General features: G+C 32.6%; 1 protein-coding gene and 4 non-coding genes across 5 annotated transcripts; all 5 read left to right on the top strand.

The window, feature by feature from the left end:
- The first annotated feature begins 351 nt into the window (after positions 1–351).
- LOC134250382 (zinc finger protein 32-like) lies at positions 352–4,212 on the top strand. Its single transcript, XM_062732735.1, has 2 exons — positions 352–541; positions 3,205–4,212. Exons 1-2 carry the CDS (start codon positions 501–503, stop codon positions 4,097–4,099), a joined length of 936 nt encoding a protein of 311 aa, XP_062588719.1. The 5' UTR covers positions 352–500; the 3' UTR covers positions 4,100–4,212.
- A 6,579-nt stretch (positions 4,213–10,791) lies between these two features.
- Positions 10,792–10,879, top strand: Trnay-gua (transfer RNA tyrosine (anticodon GUA)). Its single transcript is given in 2 exon segments — positions 10,792–10,828; positions 10,844–10,879. It is a non-coding gene; the product is annotated as a tRNA-Tyr (tRNA).
- A 2,607-nt stretch (positions 10,880–13,486) lies between these two features.
- On the top strand, positions 13,487–13,574 carry Trnay-gua (transfer RNA tyrosine (anticodon GUA)). Its single transcript is given in 2 exon segments — positions 13,487–13,523; positions 13,539–13,574. It is a non-coding gene; the product is annotated as a tRNA-Tyr (tRNA).
- A 970-nt stretch (positions 13,575–14,544) lies between these two features.
- Positions 14,545–14,632, top strand: Trnay-gua (transfer RNA tyrosine (anticodon GUA)). Its single transcript is given in 2 exon segments — positions 14,545–14,581; positions 14,597–14,632. It is a non-coding gene; the product is annotated as a tRNA-Tyr (tRNA).
- Positions 14,633–18,147: 3,515 nt separating this feature from the next.
- Positions 18,148–18,237, top strand: Trnay-gua (transfer RNA tyrosine (anticodon GUA)). Its single transcript is given in 2 exon segments — positions 18,148–18,184; positions 18,202–18,237. It is a non-coding gene; the product is annotated as a tRNA-Tyr (tRNA).
- Positions 18,238–20,105: the final 1,868 nt, after the last annotated feature.

The raw sequence follows: 20,105 nt of genomic DNA, 5'->3' as shown, positions 1-20,105 counted from the left end.
ATTATTTTGCTGAACCGAGAGAAGAACGTAATATGCTGTCACACAATTTTCTGCACATTTGCATCTATAATTTTCAGTTTTCTATTTTACGAGTTAGGATAATTACAAAGCGATTTCGCATTAAAGAAATCAAATAATAAACCCTCTATTTATATCGGTTTAATCTAAAATAGGGAACGCCCCCTACATTTTTCACATATCGCAGACGCATTATCCTGAGTTAATTGACCATATTGCTACCGTTGAACACGTGACGCGAAGTCGATTATGATTGGTCGATGACTATTGAACTGAAACTCTCGCGCGACGTGGCTCCCTCTTTGTTACACAGTAATAAATGTAAATTTTTAAAACTCAGTTCATTTTATTTGACAGAAAACGATAGCAAAATACTGTGATGACATTGATAGTGATGCAATAACAATGACAGCCTAAAATTCTATCGTTTAATTATATTATCAAGTATTTTCAAATATTTCCTGCACAAATTTTGAAGAAAAATGGAGACAGGGTCCGTTTTTCTATATTCACCTCCATTTAGGTAAGTGTTTATTTTTCAGTATAAAAACATTAATATAATGCAATTATTTACTTAAAAAATATTTATTTGTAGAAATCTCTTTGTCATAAGGCCGTTTTTAAATCTTTAGTATTTTGATGGAATAAGAAAGTAACCAAGTGTCCTGAATATAGTTTTTTTTTACCCTTTAAGAATAAGTTTTTCTTAAAAAAATATCAATTCATGTAAAATTTGTCGAAAATATGACTATTTTAAAAAAAACTTGTCTTAAAGGCTATAAACTGTAAACAGAAGAAAGTCAATATTTCAAATGAATATCAATAACCTTGAAAATAATTTTCATAATTAAACAATTTTTATCATATTTTTATATTTATTATTTATATAAAAATTGAATTCTTCAAACAAATATTAGAATTTAAATGAACGCTTTATATTAAAAAAAATTACTTCAGTTTATTCTCATTTAATAGTCTTTGGGCCTGATTATATTTTTAAAATTAATTTTTAGGTTTATTCCATTTGTTTCTCCATTTATTCCTCTTTGAACAACTGATAAAGAAATAGATTTTTCTATGAAATTTTTATGCAGAATGCACAAAAAGCGCATGTAGGAGAATTAAATCTTCTTACAGCACTGGTGAAATTTCTTTGTTTTAATTCATTGATCCAGTCGGCAGTTACATGTATCGGGTGATTAATTATACCAGTCTGACATCCATTTTCTACACGCGAACTTATCGGTCGGCGAAGACATGCCTCATAATAGCTATTTTCCAGTCACAAATTTTGGGAACACAATCTCCTCTGTTCTCGGACAAATGCACAGGAGTAGAATGGCAAATCTGTTCCCTTGACCCCGAGTCTTACAAAACTGTCGACCTTCTACGAATCCATCATACTGAAAACAAGGCGTGCGGTTTTATATAAAACCCGAGGTCCTCGACAGACTGGGCCTATTGCACCTGTAATGTGGAATCTCTGTGATTTAGGGCTGTAAATTTCCCTCGTGATCGACACCCGGAGTCGAGCGCAGTGGCACCGCATTCTAACGACATACCCTTCTCACGAGACCTCGATCTGTAGGAGAAATGTGAGAAATGGATATCAAAATCCAGGAAGAAAATAAAAAAATCCCCTATTTCAACATATATATATCATTAATCACATGCAATAAAGCCCGACTATTTCTCCTTAAATTCTCTCTGCTTTTGCCCCCCCCCCCTCCCCCCCTCCTAGAAAGAAAAAAAATAATAAAGTTGTAGTCATAGTTAAATTTTATTTATGAATGATGTACAAATCTTATGAAAATTTTTTGTCAACTTTTATGCTTTTACAACAAACGAATTCTGTGTTATGAATAATATGAAATAAATCCAAGTCTGTTCTAAATACCACGGTGACCATAACAATACGAAAAAGTTGCGATTTCTTGTCTCAGTAGAAGCTAAGTTAATTTTAGCCAATCTCGTACTGACCATCATTGTCAGATGTGATCTTGTTTTTTCACGTCTATTATCCGTGGGTACCAGACGATTAGTGGTCATAGTCAATTTAATGAATGATATTTTGATACTTTAAAACATTTAACTTAACTTTGAAAGAGTTATCTTTTGCCCGATTACACAAATGAGCATTTAATATTCATAATGCACAGCAAATTGACAAGAAGTGAAACAATGCGGATTAAACTATGTGAATTAAATTTGGTTTAAACGATTGTTAATGCGAAGTGAAATTATACCAGTTGAAAGGATGCAGTCACTTTCCACAACATACAGTGTTTATGACTTTCTTGTAATGTTTTTTTTTTATTATTATTCAAAACCGACAATATGAACATCAATTTATGCAGCTTTCAGATAAAGAAACTAATCATAAAATATATTTCACTCTAAAAAAGTTCAGTAAGAAATTTCAACAAAGACCAATCTCTTCTTTGAAAGGTCACAAAAAGTCTAATTGCAAGTGAGCATGTTTTGGCACCCTATTAAACTGAATTTTAAATTTACTTTAAAAACAGTTTAAAGGTATATATACGTAAAATAGTGGTGAATTGAAAATTTGATATTCCTTCATTTGAATTACGAAAAAAATATCGCTGAAAAGAACTAGTAATGTACCGGTACTACAGAAAAGAAAAGAGAATATCTTATCCTCAATCAATTGCTAAATTTCATACCAATTTGAAAATATACAAACACAATTAAACTAGAATAATTTATGTTTCATCAATGTGATTTTGTTATTGCTGTTTAAAAAAGTGATCTTTAATGAATGTAGAAAAAATACATCAAAGACTTTTGTCGACCGACAAATTATTAAAATTGTGATTATTCAGTGTTTCGTTGTTTCTGTAATGAACTATGGGAAGGCCTTTGTAAGGTTTGGGAGGGTGGCAGGGAACTCCAGAGAACCGTGTGTCTAGAGGTCCAATGAACAATTCTTAACTACAGCATTCATTACATATCGTGTCTCACTCAAGCGACATCGGCGCGGATCAAATTCTCATGGGTGTGTGAAATTTTTATAGCAAAGAAGAAAACTATATCTCCGGCAGCTGTTTCTTTTTCATTCATTTTAATGCAAAGATGTCATCACTAACACTTTATGATGCTGAGTGGTAAAATATAGGATTTCAAGCAATTGACAACATTTCTCGCATGTCTTTTTCCCTATTTCAGACCTATACCACTTTATGGAGGTCAGAGACCCGCCTTCGACTTCTCAAGGTATGGAGCACTGAATCCATCATGGCCCGGCTTGTTCCCTCCGTCTCCATGGAAACTGGGCGATGTTGCCAATCCCACAGGAGCACCTACGCCAAGTCATCTTGCAGCGTACAATTTATACCTACAAGAACATATCAAAAGATTGCAAGAAGCTACCTTTCCGAAAATATTTGATGGCACATCAACCGTGCAGCCTCCAAGATTGAATGGGTCTGCATCCGGTGAATCACAGAGAGAAGAGGAAATTCGGAAATCTCATTTGACCTTGGTTTCTCCGACAAACAATAAAGAGGTCAAAAGTCCCACTTTATCCTCATTTTCCGATTCCTATGGATCGCAATACAACTTGGGTAGGAAACTTTTCCCATGTCCTCAGTGTAGGTATACAACTGACCGCAGAAATAACCTTAAACGCCACATGCTTACAATGCATCAGACGTGTTCTAAGTTGTTAGAATGTTGTGGAATTTTATTCAATACCAAAGCTTCTTTACGAGAACACTCTATGATTTTCCACTATCATGGATATACATGTTTTTATTGCGGTCGAAGATTCTGTAGAAAAGCTCTGCTGAAGCGTCACTTGTCCGTACACAATGGACAGAAAGACTTTGTATGCACTGTCTGTGATTACGCAACTAGCCATAAAAGCAATTTAGAGCGCCACCGGAAGGTGCATCTGCGTCAAGATGACGCTTCAGACGAAGTCTCAAATGAAAACGAGATGGGGTCTGAAATGGGCCCCTCTGACCCAGAAAAGGACGCAGAATGTGAAAAACATGAAGATATTGACGTTTCGGTTTGTTCTGACAGTGAGGACGAAGAAATCAATGTGCACACGGACTAACACACAGACAAATATGGGCAAGACGTATTGTTTTCTATAGTTGTTGATTTTTGTCACAAATTCTTATATATTGACTGTTGTAAGGTAAACACATTTCCTTATTACACATTTTGTGTTTTATTCTTATATATTTGAATTAAAGTAATTTATGAAAAATTATAGCAAATTTTCAATTCATTTTCAATTTCAGCATGTTCAGTATATGGAGGTGCTATGTTGTACAGAATGTATATTTTGTAGTAAGGAGTAATTTCGTTTCCATCCTCAATGTTATTATTCTTTTATTTATTTATGAGAAAAAGTTTTAGTTCTCTCTAAATCACGTGCACCAGAGAGAGATGATAGCGTCCCGGAATGCCGGTTACCTGGTTAACTAATACCTTCCCTCCCAGGTATCCGGTCCCTCTGAAACTTATCGAATGTTACCACGCATCTGTCAAACAATGCCCAAAACGAAAGTGTCCTTTTCACATTACATGATCCTAAAAATTCACTCACGCAGTATAATATGCAACAACAATGTAAAAAACACCGGGTTTATTTCCGTGTAGTTTGGGACACAACAAGAAAACTGAGCTCTCTGGCATTGTTTCATAGTAATATTATGTCAGTTCAACAGAAATAGCAGCTCCCCACTATTGTTTGGGGATAGTATCATGTCAGGGAAGCAGATTTAGTTGAATTTACCGAGTAGAAAAAAGGAAAAGTCGACCTCGGATAAGTGTCAACATTTTGGAGGGGAAAAAAATAAAACACAATTGAAATTTACTAACAAACTATTATACATAGAGACAAAACAGTTTGGAGACTGCCAGTGCTTTTAGGTCACGAGAAAATAAGGATCATTTCATTTTGTGGTATTTCTGATTATATTATTAAACGTATTTCTTGAATACGGACAGACGAAACAAATAAGCTTTTTCTTAAAAATTATGAAAATAACCAATCATGACTTTAATTAAATGAGTTTTAAAAGTAAATAAACTTAACAGCAAAAGTTTTAAACTTTTTTATTTAAAGCTTTACGAATATATCCTTATAGAAAAAAAAATTAACTGAATTATAGATTTATATGGGTGATTACAGAAAGGTATCGTTCTGAACATCATAGAAAGTTTTAATATCTATGTTATATATTTATACGTACATCATTAACAACCAAAATAAATCATAAAATGAGTATCAACACAATTGTTTGTATCATTTGTCCTTAAAGAGAAATCATTAAAAAGTGAAAGAATTTTATATGCAATTGTTAAATACATATACACATTATTATAATGCATTAATTTAAGAATCATAATGGTTTTTTAGCTTAACAATGAATGCATTTTAAACTTTTAACATTCCAAAACAACATTTGGTTTAAATTTCCCTTTCTGTCCCACTCATACTTCACAGAAAGGAAAAAAAAATTAAACCCTTTTCATTATCTACGAGGGCTATTCAATAAATAATGTCCTCGGTGCTCGGAAAGGAACAAAAAACGCTTTTCAAGGATTTAGCCTTAATGATTTTACTTAAATATTCTCTTTCAATTGAAACGTTATGTCCGTAACATTTTTATCCAATTTCTGATACATTTTTGAGTATTGCTCTTCGTATACTGGAATATGGCAGATCCTATGATTTCCTTGACTTGTTTCTTTCTTTCTGAAAGGTGTTTTACTCAAGTTTGGAAAATGAAAAAAGTGAAAGGGTGAAAGATCTGGCGAATATTGTTGGTTTTACAAAACATTAACTTAAGTTTCTGTTTATCCCCAAAACTACTTTATTCTTCATTGCCTGTGGGTTTGGACGCTGTCATGACGAAATTTAATGTAGTGGATTCCTGATTCTGGTTCCATCCTCTCATAAACCTTTCAATTGTGTTTGCAAAAATTTGCTTCCTAGACTTCTCCAGAAATTGAACTGCCTCTCTGAATAAGAATTTGTATAACAAGACTACTAATATTTAAGAAAATGACATATAAAACTATTTTTGTGCTTTTGAAATTGTTTGCTTTTTTTCAGACCTTGGCTGTTCTTGTCAAGTGCATATTACTGTTAATTTGTTATCTGGGTTTAAAGCAATGAAATCGAGTTTCACTTTCTGTTTGAAGTTTAGACAAGCGTGGATTACTTCAATTTTTGATTTTTTAAAATAATTGTTTGGATATTCTTACACGCTGTTGTTTTCACTCATTTTTCAAAACAATAGAGTGACCATTGAGTACGTATACTAAACTTTTTTTTACTGTCAAATGTTTCTTTAAAACATTGTCAACTAAACCCCAAAATAATGCCCATCAATTTTAATATGTTCAAACATCATTAGTGATTGTTGAATTTCGCAAATATTACATTTGTTGTTGTAAGTATTTGTCGCTTAGGACGGTACCCATATATCATTTTTGTTCTTTGAAATCCACCTGCTTATGTGTCTATAAAACAGACATTAGTTGCTGTAAATTTCACATATTTTAGGGAATATTTCTTTGGGATTCTTAACGAGTTTTACGACAGCTTTCATGAAGCGTTTAATTTCGCTCTTGTTTACTGATTCTTTACCATCCTTTTTTAATGCAGTGTCTCGAATAGCCCTTTCCAGCTTCTCGCAATGAAACCATGTGATGAAAAGTGGTCAAATAAACTGTAATTAATTCATTAAAGATTCAATCATGAGAGGAAGTCACTCTTAATATCATATGATTTCTATATTGTATGTCAAAGAGCTCAGGACATTATTTATTGAACAGCCCTCGTATTTATCATTAATATTCAACAGCAAACATCCAGTTTATTTCTATTTAAAACACAACATCCAGTTTATTTCTATTTAAAACAATTATCAATTATCTTTAATCTTTGTCAATTAGTCCTCTACAATGATTTAGAAGTTTTAAAAATTCAAATTTGTATGATTGATTGATCTGTATGTTATTCAACGTCCCTCTCGAGAATTTTTCACTCATATGGAGACGCCACCACTTGCCGGTGTACAGCTGCAAATTTTGTCCTATACTCGGCACTCACTCAGGGCCATTGAGCAGGGAGGGATCTCAATCATGCCAGCATCTACTGCGACACGGGACCTCTGCTTATACAGTCTCATCTGAAGGACCGGTCTCCACATCCCACAGTGGGATTCGAACCCGCGACGTAAGGATCAACTCCTTACTTCGCGACTGAAATTTTTGTATAGAAGACAAATTTTCTATTTTTAAGTTAAGTTATAAAGGATAAAAATATACATCTGGAACCATATTTTTTTTACTTATATATTTATGTTATTTATTTTATCATCGATTCACTTTATCATTTGGTCTAATGTAAAAATGAAATTTTGATTGTCTCATTGTTCAAAGAAGAGGAATTTACAGTAAAAATTAACATACTATAACTACGGCACTATGTTTGTTTTAGTTTCATAATATTAAACTGATGGATATAAAATTAAAATAAAACTGCATAAAAACTATTACTATCTTTATCATAGCGAAGAGAAAAGAGAGTTAAATTCGGTGTTACGGGCATATAATTGGGATGAATTTTCCGTTAAAAATGTCCTTTAAATTGCATCTTGTAAACCAAAACATATCTTGATTAAATAATGCTGTGCATCTTTATATTTTTTCAAAATTTCGTAAAGTCCATCAGACCATGTTATTAACGAGCTGCAGTTTGCATCTGGTAAGTTATTCAAATCAACCGTCACAAATATTACTTTTATTATCATTCTTTAATCTATTAATATGCATTTTTAAACGTATTTGTAATCGGACATAAATTTGCATTTTCTTGATTATTGATATTTGTTATTATTTGATATGCTGATTAACCAGACATTGTTTGTACATTATGCATCTGATAAGGACTCTACATAGAGCAGAGAAATGCACATCCATAGTTCGTTAAATGGAACTCGTACTGCCTGCTTACGCACCTCCAATTATCCCTCCGCCAATATCGCCGGCCACGAGAACTGACAGAATGATAAAGACATTTACTTCTGAAGATAAACTTAGAATGTGGCTTAAGGGATTTCTAGCGATGTAACTTGCCTGTGATATTCCTTGTCTTTTTTATCTAGTTATCTTTAATTTACAATTAATGGCCTGGGTTGATTCGCTACATCAGAGATCCCGGCGCTCACTTTCAGCGACTAATGGCGTTTAATTAAAGTCGTTATCTCTATGTGATGACAATTGACTTTGAAATTCTTTACAGTAGTTAACACATATTTATGACTGTTTTCCAAGCGTGTCCGATTCCTCTATTTAATATCAACCGGTATTGCACTGAGTGTCCGTTTTGCTCCGAGTTAGACAATTTAGGCGTGAGCCGTATCCTATTTCGTGTGTCATTTCCGGTTGGGCCTTCGGGAGCATTTATCATAATGCAAAGATAAAACAAACTAAATTTTATGCTGATCAAACACCACATTGATTTTTGTTTAATCACTGCCTCTCGCTCACCTTCCATTTCGAACAACATTTCCTCGCCGCGATAAAATACCTTAAATTGATAGATAATTAACCATAATAAGCTCCGTAAACGAGGCAGAATTCGCATAATTATGGCGATTCTATTTGATATCTTGAGTCTGTACGGGGAAAAGTCATAACCGTTTACCGATTTGAATTTAAATATTTTGTTTTGGATGACAGAGAGAGTTCCCTTGGCCACGCGGCCGATCGATCATCAAGATAGGTACGATAGTCAATCATTATTTTACAGCACTTGACAAGGAGCTATATTCTGATGGCGGAATGCCACGGCAGGAGCACGCGACCACTTGAGAGAGGTGTACGCACTGAATGGTCCATTCCACCTTATCGCCGATTGCATCTAAAAAGCAGTTTGTTCTTTAGACGAGCGACACGCTCTTCCACACTTACACTAAGTCCATTATCCGAAATAGTGAATTAAAAGTTTCAAATTTATACATTATTAAAAGTGATTTGAAATAAATGCCCTATTAATTGAATGTTAAGAAGAAAGGATTTAGTTATTTCTGCACAACAAAGAAACCGTCTCTTGCATTTATTACATCAGCACTTTAATCACCGAAGGTTAAAACGGTGCAGTGTTAAATGAAAACTGACTGAAAAGAACAACTGTGGATGATTATAGGTCCCCTATAGCGCGAATTCTTCAAGTCAGTTAGAGGAAATATTAACTTTTTTGACTGGTTTTGAACATCCTCAATTTCTTGCATCTTTTGATATTTTGACGAATAGTCAACTAGTTACTTTGCCCTTGTTTAGTTTCTTTTCAGCAGGAAAACATTGTTTTAGACAAGCTTTATTTAAATATGCTGTTTTGAAGTCAAATTTTATGTAATGCTAAAAAAATCAGTGGTTTGTGGTGTTATCAAATATTTATTTGTTTGTTTATTTGTTTCATAAACTGCTTAATGTATCACTATAATGATATTTTTTTCCAAAAGTTTGAAAAAATATTTGTGACACAAAAGGATTAATTCGAAAGTACCTCATTTTTATTTGCTTGTATTTACCTGTACATGCTAAATATGATGATAACGTGTGGTGATCAATCTCAGAATTTCAGTCAGTAAACAAAAAATCTGTGAATAAGGCAATGAATAAGGCAGAAAAGAACCGACCTCTATAAGGACAACTATGCTGTCTTTGTAGCATCAAGTTAATTGTCACTAGTCTGCCTCTGTTTGAAAAAAATATTGCAAAAATCCAAAGATCTCTCTCTCATAAACACAAATTTATTTTTGAAGTACCTTTATATGACAACTTTACTATATGTGAAAATTGGAAAAAGTTAAATATAGGAAGCATATATAAAATAATAAACATATAATTTATCAAATATCCATTTTATTTAAATTACCTGTCATTCTTATGAAAAAAAAAAATAAAAATGTTTAATAAATAAAGATATTATTTTAATGTAAGTTAGTGTATTTTGCATAACACTGTTCTCTGTTAATATATTCGTTTGTATTGGAGACATTCAACCATTTTAAATGCTAAATAAATTTAACGTAAAATTTTGTTTATGTACAACCATTCACAAATGAAGCGATAGTGAAACTCATCGTAAAAAAAAAATTAACAAATCATTTATCTGTGGACCTTTTCTTATAAAAAATATTAATAAAAAGGTTAAATAAATAAATATATTTCAATGGAAGTTATTGTATCTTGCACAACACTGTTCTTTGTTAATATATTCGTTTGTATTGGAAATTTAATATAAATCTTTGTTTACGTACAACCATTCAGAAGAACTGTCAAAGTTAATGAATTGATGTTTTTTTTTTTTATTCTTTTGTATAGTTTACCTTTCTTTTAATTCTTTTGTATATAGTCTACGCTTTTTTACGGACAAAGTGAATTAAACATGCAAAATGTTTTTATTGCTGTTCAACTTTTTTATTGATTAAAAGATTCTTATTTTTTAATTGTAACCTAAGCTAATCCATATATTAAAAAAAAGAGAATAATTCTGACAATTTAAAGCTGATTTTACCACAAATCCTGCACAGGTGTTTATTATTTAAAATAAATCATCTGCTTGATTGATGGTGAAGACATTAGAGGTCCCTTTTACCTTTGTAGACAGGTGTCATTTATGCTTCCTGATTTCTCTGCTGATCCAGGTAATGATAAATTGACTTAAGGTTACATATAATTATAAAAATATATAGAGAGTTCTCGAGAGTGTAGAACTATCCCGTGATAGCTCAGTTGGTAGAGCGGAGGACTGTAGTGGCTTAAAACTGTCATCCTTAGGTCGGTGGTTCAAATCCGCCTCGCGGGATTTAATTTTTATTAATCCTTCAATTTTTTGCAAGTATTTGGAAATATACAGTTTTTTTCTTCTCAAACAGAAGAGTTAAATTGCTATTTTTACAATATTTCTTTCAACGGAAATCTGATTTCGAAAACATAACATTGTAATATGAATTATGAAACTTGGAGAAAACGAACAGTATTAGAAGCTCAAAAGTCCATAGATCAAAACAAAATAGAAACAGAGCAAACACGGACCTCCAAAACAGCAGACGTGGGATCAGGTGCCATGGAGGAGTGAGCATCCCCTGCCGACCGGTCACACCCGCCGTGTGTTCCTTGTCATGATCGGGAATCGTCGTCAATTCAGTGTATAAATAATGAACTAACAATATGTATGAAAAACGTCATTCAGCATTTGACCAATGATAAGTTGTATTTGCAGACAAAGTCATTGTATCGACCATAGAACTTACGAAATGATAACGTTAAACGAGATTGCTGATATTATTGTTTCATCAACCTGTTTGTCAATACTTTATCTCGTTTTAGAAATTGTTCATAGCATTCTCTTGCGTATCGAATACACTGAGACACATAAATTCTGTACATGTCCCTAAAGTATATTGCTGCATAAGTAAGGGAAGTTGAAGATTGAAAAGTTAAAGTCTTCACGCTTATCATAGAGCTTGGTTTTTAGATTACCATTAACGTCTTTCTCAAGTAAAATATTCAAATATGAAACAGATGTGTCAGGCTCTGTGGTATCTTTTATCTCAAGCTCACAGGGTTATATCGTATCGACAAAAGAATGGAACTTACCAATGTTAATTGACAATACGTCGTCGATGTATCTGAGTGTCGAGTTGAAAGTCACAGAAAGTGTTTTGTTCTTTTTTTTTAATTTACATTTCCATTGTATATAAACAAAATTCCATATAAATTGCTACAATGTGGTATACACAGGATTTTAAACTCACACACACACCCTCACACATGGGAATATCAATGGATTGTTGGGAGATAAAGCACATACTCAGTAGATATTGTCTCAAGCATCTTTTTTATGTCAACTTCAGAGTACTTGTATGTACAATCAGAATGTTTTGTAACTAAATAATTTTGCAAATGACCAATGACAAGGTAAGTAAACTTATGAGTTCCATTGAGGAATGTTTTTAAGTTTTGTGTGAGTTATTGGTGTGTGAATCAAACAGACTTGTCACGTAGGCATGTTTCAATGAAGCGCTAGAAAAATATGCCTATGTGCAAGTCTGTGTGATTCACACACCAATAGTTCACACAACGCTTAAAAACATTCCTTATATTTACATTTTACATGTTTGGAAGCACAAATATTATACTTAATATTTCAATTTCTCATTGCCCTATATCTTTATACTTTTACTAACGTCGCTGTAGCATTATTGTGACGTTTCTCTGTGTATATTTCTACGCGTGAGTATACACGAAAATGGTTTTCAAATCAAATTTCAAAACACAGCGAATGTAAATGTTTTTTATTCAAAAAGCAGTTGTCATATCATTTACATTCAAATTGTATTAGACGTTGTTTTTTAAGGTAAATGATTTAATCACTCTGCTGACAATTATGTCTAAAAAATATCATCCACTGATAGGTTAGCCAAATTTAAAGCTAGTGTTAACTCATTCATGTTGAGTGATTTATGTTTTCAAATCTTACCTTATGCAAAGAAAATCTTTGTTCTTAATCAAGCTTCCTGTCTTGTTTTAGAAATAAATTTTACCAACAAGTTAATTAAGAAAGATTTTTGTTCCTGAACTTTGAACTTATAGTTCCTTTGCCAAGCGCTCGGCATTAGAAATGAAAGTCATGGATCTTTCGGATATGACCTTAAAAACATAGGTCCTGTGTCACGGTAGGCGTGGGCACGATGAAGAACCCTCACTGCTCAAACGCCCTAAGTGTCTAAATGTGCAGTCCTTCACCGGCATGCGGTGACGTTTCTATATGAGTGAAAAATTCTCGAATGGGACGTTAAACAATGTACAATCAATCGATCTCCAAGAAAGTTCCAAAGGTGACTTTTTTTGCCACTAAACCCCTTCGTTCTACCATCTCAGGTTGAGCTTTAAGAAATGATGTTAATTTCGCTTTATTGTTTAGAATAACCCAATGCCAAATAATGCTAGCAAATATAAATACAGTAAAGTTGGATATATATTCAGATGGAAATATACCAGGTTTTATGTCACAATAATCCAAGTTTAAAAAATGCTGAAGTATTAGCCGAGCTAATTTAATCATGAAAGATGAGTACAAGTAGGCTTACTTTAAAAAAATGAATTAAAAGAAATAATTATATCATTGTGTGGAGATATATTCGTCAGTAAGTTGTCTTATCAAATTGTAATACTTAAAGATTTTGAATTAAATATATTTGAATTCATTATAATGTTGATATTTTTATTTTACTAATACACACCTGTATATCCGGAATCGGTTCCGTTACTTTCAAAAGAAATTCCTTATTATATCAACGTCCCTGGCTTTATTTGCTTGAACTTTAAACAACCAGGATCTCCATATATTAATTGCTTCAGGAATAAAACAGAACGACAAACTTATTTAAAAGGATAAGTCGAATATTATCCCGTGATAGCTCAGTTGGTAAAGCGGAGGACTGTAGTGGTAGATAGCTGTCATCCTTAGGTCGGTGGTTCAAATCCGCCTCGCGGGATCAAGATATTTTTTTTACTCAACTAACCTAAAAAATGAATGTATTAGGAGTATAATATGGCTTTTTGAGCTGAAATAGTTTTGAAAATGCTTCATATGGTATATGAGAGCAAGTCATTATTTGTTTTCTTATTGCTGAAACGCTGTTAATTATACTCTCTCTCTCTCTCTCTCTCTCTCTCTCTCTCTCTCTCTCTCTCTCTCTCTCTCTCTCTCCATTATAATATTTAAACCACCAAGTCGACCGTATAAACCGAGGTCCCAGTCGCAGTAGTGCTGGCAAGAAAAAGATCCCTCTCTGCTCAATGGCCCTAAGTGCCGAGTATAGGACAAAATTTGCAGCTCTCCACCGGCAAGTGGTGGCGTCTCCATATGAGTGAAAAATTCTGGAGAAGGACGTTAAACAATAAACAATGAATCATTCACCACCAAGACACTGCTACATTCGCTCTATAAAATAATATCAGCTATCACATACTTTTCATTTTTTGAAATTTCTATTCTTTGTTTAATGGATTTGTTAGCCTAAAGAATAAATATTTAATGCAAATACCCTACATGATTTGAATATACACCAAGAGGAGATTTGTGAAAACGGTTGTGTGAATTACGGCATATATATATACACGCCGTTTTTACTGCATTTCATGTCATTTACCGTCATTTTAAGGTCAACTCTCCTTATGTTATTTGCCCGAATAAAGTAAAAAAATTAAACAAATGCATGAATATGATTGAAAATTATATAAAGGATTTCGCATTTCTTTTCAAGTTGCTTTTTATTAATAACATATTGTATTTGATGTTTACATGTATATATGCTATGAAATAATTATTCCATATTGATGTGCAAGCTACTTTTGAATATTCATACCTTAATATACCAAGGTTAATTAATTTGATTTACCTTATATGACCAGGAAGTTACTGGTGTTTTGCTCCAGGCCTACACTAATACCATCGATTCCTATCCCGTGATAGCTCAGTTGGTAGAGCGGAGGACTGTAGTGGTATAAGACTGTCATCCTTAGGTCGGTGGTTCAAATCCGCCTCGCGGGAGGGAATTTTTTGATAATCTTTTAATTTTTTGGTACTATTTGGAAAATACACAGCTTAATTTTTTTACATCCCTAACAGAAGAGTTAAATGACTATTTTACTATATATTTTTTTGATGGAAATCTGTTTTCCGAACCATAAGGTTGTAATATGCATTATATATTCAGTGATTCAAGTTGTTTTAAATGTTGTTTCTTTGAAGGATTAAGAATTAAGTTAAACTTTGTGAAAGTGGAAGAATGTGTCAATCAAACCCGCCTAAAAATTTGAAGTTTTAATAGCTTTTAATTGAAATAAGATTTTTAATTAATTTTTGTGTAAAATGCTATTAGAATATATACAGTAATTCGTGATATTATACAGAAAATATTAACTTCAAATCTGTGTCTACGTACCTTTAAGAAAATGAAATAATCATTTTGCTGAAAATGGTATAACCAAACTTTGTAGAATGGAGGAACATGTATATAAAGACTAGTGTTAACTCATTCATATTGAATAATTGCTGCGTCAAATCTTACCTTAAATTAAAGAAAAAGAAAATCTTTGTCCTTTATTGTACCTGTTGTCTTGATTGAGAGTAAATTTGCTTCACGAAATGTTATCAGTTTAGTTTTATTGGTCAGAATAATCTAATGCCTAATAATATCATACAAAATAAACGCAGTATAAGGATTTCCATTCCTAATGGGACCAAATTTTCTACCCTTAAATGTCCTTCAAATACATTATACCCTGATATCAAATTAAAGCATTTTACAGTAGAAAAGAATTGTCCTCGAGAAACTTTCAAAAGTTTCACTAACTAAGCATTAATAAATTATCAAAGATTGCATTGAAGTCTACGGGAAAAGCATTTTTAATTATATAAAACTTATGGATATTAAATATTATTGATTCTATTGAAAATTACACTAGACGATGGGCCCGATATGAAAAAATAGACGTTGACATGCACCTTGTCAGAATGGATTAAATGTATCAGATCCATGTTAAAGTCGCGTTTTGAAAGATTGAAGGGCAAAATAAAAACCATCTATCCTTCTGTGTTCAATAAACAAGAAGTGAAAAAAGAATTAGATAGATTACATGATCAGTACGTACTGGTCCCTGCCGACAAAGCAGGTAACAACATTGTCTTTGTTTGTAAGACTCATTATATATGTATATTAGAAGAACTTGGATTTAATGCTACAAGTGGTAATCCTACTTATTCTCATACTTCCCTTTCTAAGGAAGAAATTCTTCAAAATCATATGTCAGTTTTAAATATTTTTAATATTCCACAGAGCCAAAATGAATTTGAACTACCCTATATATATTGGACTCCAAAACTTCACAAAAATCCTTACAAACAAAGATACATTGCGGGTTCCAGTAAATGTTCAACCAAGCCTCTTTCGTTACTCCTCACTAAGATATTGACAGCAGTGAAAGAAAAACTCCAAGAAAACTGTGCAACAATATATTCAAGAAGTGTTGCGAATCAGATATGGATACTCAAAAATTCCAAAAAACTTTTGGACAATTTGAAATCACAAGATTTTACCAAAATCAACAGCTTAAAAACTTACGACTTTTCAACTTTATACACAACCACTTCCCACGATAAATTAAAGTCCAGGCTTTTTGATATCATTGATAGCTTCTTTTTCAATAAAAATGGAACTCGTAAATTTACTTATCTGGTCATTGGTCATTTGCAAAATTATTTTGTTAAAACACATTCTGATTGCACACGCAAGTACTCTGAAGTTAACATCAAAGAGATGCTTGAGTTTTTGATTGACAATATCTACATGGTTTTTGGAGACCAGGTATTCCAACAATGTATTGGAATTCCAGTGGGTACCAATTGCGCTCCGCTCCATTATTAGCAGACCTATTTTTATATTCATATGAAGCAGAATTTGTACAAAATCTTATGCGAGAAAAGAACGAAACACTTGAGGTGGCCTTCAACTCGACATTTAGATATATCGACGACGTATTGTCAATTAACAATGGTAATTTCCATTCCTGGTGAGCTTGAGATAAAAGATACCACAGAGTCTGACACATCTGTTTTATACTAGGATATTTTACTGGAAAAAGAGGTTAATGGTAATCTAACAACCAAGCTATATGATAAACGTGATGACTCCAACTTTTCTATCATCAACTTCCCTTATACTTCATGTATACCTTCATCACCTGCATACGGAGTATACATATCTCAGTTGATTCGATACGCAAGAGCATGCTCTACGTATGAACAATTTCTAAAACGAGGTAAATTATTGACAAGCAAGTTGATCAAACAAGAGTATCATCAGTCTCGTTCAAATGCTAACTGACGTTTTTCATACTAATTGTTAGTCCATTATTTATACACTTAATTGACGACAGGTTTAATTTTTCGTTATTTCCCGATCATGAAAAGAAGCGCTTGGCGCATGTGACCGGTCAGCAGGGGATGCTCACTTCTCCATGGCACCTGATCCCACCTCTTAGGTTTCAGAGGTCCGTGATTGCTCTGCTCCTATTTTGTATTGTTTTATGGACTTTGAGATTGAATATTGTTCGTTATCTCCATATGCTTCTTCTTATTGAAAATAAAAATTCAAATAATAAGAATATCTTTAAATACTGCGGTGGAAAGATGCATTAAAATATTAGAAGTAGATTGACAATTTTTCTTATGGTTTCGGTGTTGCAAAGTCCTAAGGATGCATATTTGCCAGTCTTGAATTTTCATGTTTTTCCACAAGTCAGTAGTATTAACCCAAACTTAGTTACTGATTTTGCATGGTGGGGATAACGAACAGTATTCCAGATCAAAAGTCCATAAAACAATACAAAATAGGAGCAGAGCAAACACGTTTTTTTTAAGTATGGTAGAACTTTTTTGTGCTGAAAAAAGTTCTGAAAATGCTTCTTATGACATCTGAGTGTAAATATATATATGAGCTAATCACAAATTTTTACGATCGGTTCAATTTTTGAAATTTCTGTTCTTTGTTTATGGATTTGTTAACCTAAAGAAAAAAACATTTAATGCAAATACCCTAATAGATTTAAATATTCATTATGAGAAGACTTTGATAGTTAATTTTTTTCCCTGTATGTTATGTGGAAGACGACGTACAGCCCCGGAAACATGCCATTCATTACAGCATTTCATGCAAGAAAACTACCATTATTGCAAGATCAACTTTCCTTATGTTGTTATTTTCCCGAACGAATTAAAAAAAATGAGAGAAATGCATGAATTTATTTGAAAACTAAATGAAAGCTTTCATGCTTATTTTCATATATTGCTTTTCAAAATGAACATATTATCTCGAATCATCTGGGGAAAAAAATATACTAAAAAAAGATAATTTGCCCATATAATTTGTAAGCCACTTGACACTTGAATTTTCATACATTTCATAACAAGGTTAATTAAGATTTGCCTTATTTGATCAGGAAGATTATACCTGTGTTTTGCTCGAAGCCTACAGTATTGTTCACTACTCCTATATTGATAGTTATCCCGTGATAGCTCAGTTGGTAGAGCGGAGGACTGTAGTGGTATTAAAAACTGTCATCCTTAGGTCGGTGGTTCAAATCCGCCTCGCGGGAATCAATTTTTGTGCTTCCTTCAGGTTCAGTAGTGCTTGAAAAATAGACAGCTTAATATTTTTTTACCTCCCACAAATTGCTATTTTCCTGAAAAATTTCGAAAGAAACAAAAAAAAAAAATATCGTAAAATATGCAATGTCCATGTATATCCAATACATTCAAGTTTTATGGAATGTTATTTCTTTAGGCTAATGAATTAATTATTCTTCTGAGAATAATGTATACAATTGCAATCTATTGATAGGTTACCCAAACTTGGTAGAACATAGGGACATGTGTATACTGTGGTAACTCATTCATGTGAAGAAAATCTTTGTCTTTTATCACATCCCTTCTTTTATTTGAGAAAATTTTAACAAGTTAATTACATAGAACTTTTAATTAAAATTGACAATTAACTATCTCTGAAAAACTTTAAGTTTGACCTATTTTCCACTATACCCCTTCGCTCTCCCTTCCCAGACTGAGCTTGACGAAATTAGATTTTGTTTTATTGGTCAGAATAACCTAGTGCCAAAATAAACTGTAGATATAGTAATTTAATCGTAAGAAAGTTTACGTCATAAATATTTGAAACGGTTTAAGTAGTCGCTGAATTCAGAAATAAATATTCAGTACAAGTAAGTATAATATTAACATTACTTTCATTGTGTAAGATAGATTCGTCTTATTTGCTTAGAAAATTTTAATTAATAACACAGCTTTTCATTATTTTGTTAAAATTTTATTTTTCTAATACATATACCCGGACTAGGTTTTCAGGAGAAATTCCTAATTATACAAGCATTACTGACTTAATTTGCTTTAGATTCTAATAACCAGGAAGTCTAAATAGCCGAACATTTTGCTTCAGGCTTAAAACAGAACTACAAACATATATTTATTTTTAAAAGAAAGACGTGGATGCTCAAACCGTGAATGCTCATAGGACTATAGTAGTAGATAACTGTTTTCCTTAGGTTTTTTTATTCAAATGAAAAAAAAAAATTTCTCTTTTCATTTCGACATTTTAATATCTCGACGATGTATTATGATGGTTACTTCCAGTCTGGTGGTAAAATCACAGTATTCTTTGGAAGAAAAGATATGACATCTGTTGTTATTTGAATATTTCACTACAAAAAGACATAACATAACAATAATATTTTATGAACAACATGATAACTTCAACATTCCAATTGTTACGTTCCCGTACTTATGTATCAACATGCCCAGGTCATCTGCATATTGGGTTAATGTCTCTCAATTGATTTGATTTGCAACAGCATGCTCTACGTATGTACACTTATTAAAACGAAAACAAGGCAAGTTATTGACAAACAGGCTGATTAAAAGAAAAGCAACATGCTCGGTAAATGTCATCATTTCGTAAGTTCTAAACAATGCCCTTGTCAGCAGGTTCAACATGTCTTAAGTCATTTACTGACTGACTTTTTTCATACTAATTGTTAGGCTTTTATTTAAACACTGAATTGTCTACAAATTTTCCCACTCATGAAAAGGTGCGCATGGGAGAGCAGCAAATGCTCACTCCTCCATGGCACCTGATCCACCTCTGAGGTTTTTGAGGTCCTTCTTTGCTCTGCTCCTATTTTGTATTGTACTATGGACTCTTGAGCTCGTTATCTCCATCATTTTCATATCAGAATATATAGGAAGGTATACCGATTTCGGAATGAACTCTGCGGAAATTTGTCCAAGCGTACTTAAAGAACAGTCAAGGCATATATTGTAGATTCCTATTCCTATTGTAATTGTTATCGAAACAGCTCTTCCGCGTCAAATCACGAGAATAATAATAAGAAATTGTTTTCAAAATTATCATTAGCTTATTGTTAGGTCAACTTTAAACATGAAAGATTTTTTA

The sequence above is a fragment of the Saccostrea cucullata genome, unplaced genomic scaffold (genome assembly GCF_032062105.1).
Source record: "Saccostrea cucullata isolate Sc308-1 unplaced genomic scaffold, CSIRO_AGI_Scuc_v1 ctg102, whole genome shotgun sequence".
Lineage (NCBI taxonomy): Eukaryota > Metazoa > Mollusca > Bivalvia > Ostreida > Ostreidae > Saccostrea > Saccostrea cuccullata.
This window is presented reverse-complemented; position numbering and strand designations above follow the sequence as displayed.

Bases quoted from the DNA above. Each gene is read 5' to 3' on its own strand.
- LOC134250382 (XM_062732735.1), top strand. From the start codon at position 501: ATGGAGACAGGGTCCGTTTTTCTATATTCACCTCCATTTAG. The intron at 542-3,204 runs GTAAGTGTTTAT...TCCCTATTTCAG, and splicing joins CTATATTCACCTCCATTTAG to ACCTATACCACTTTATGGAG.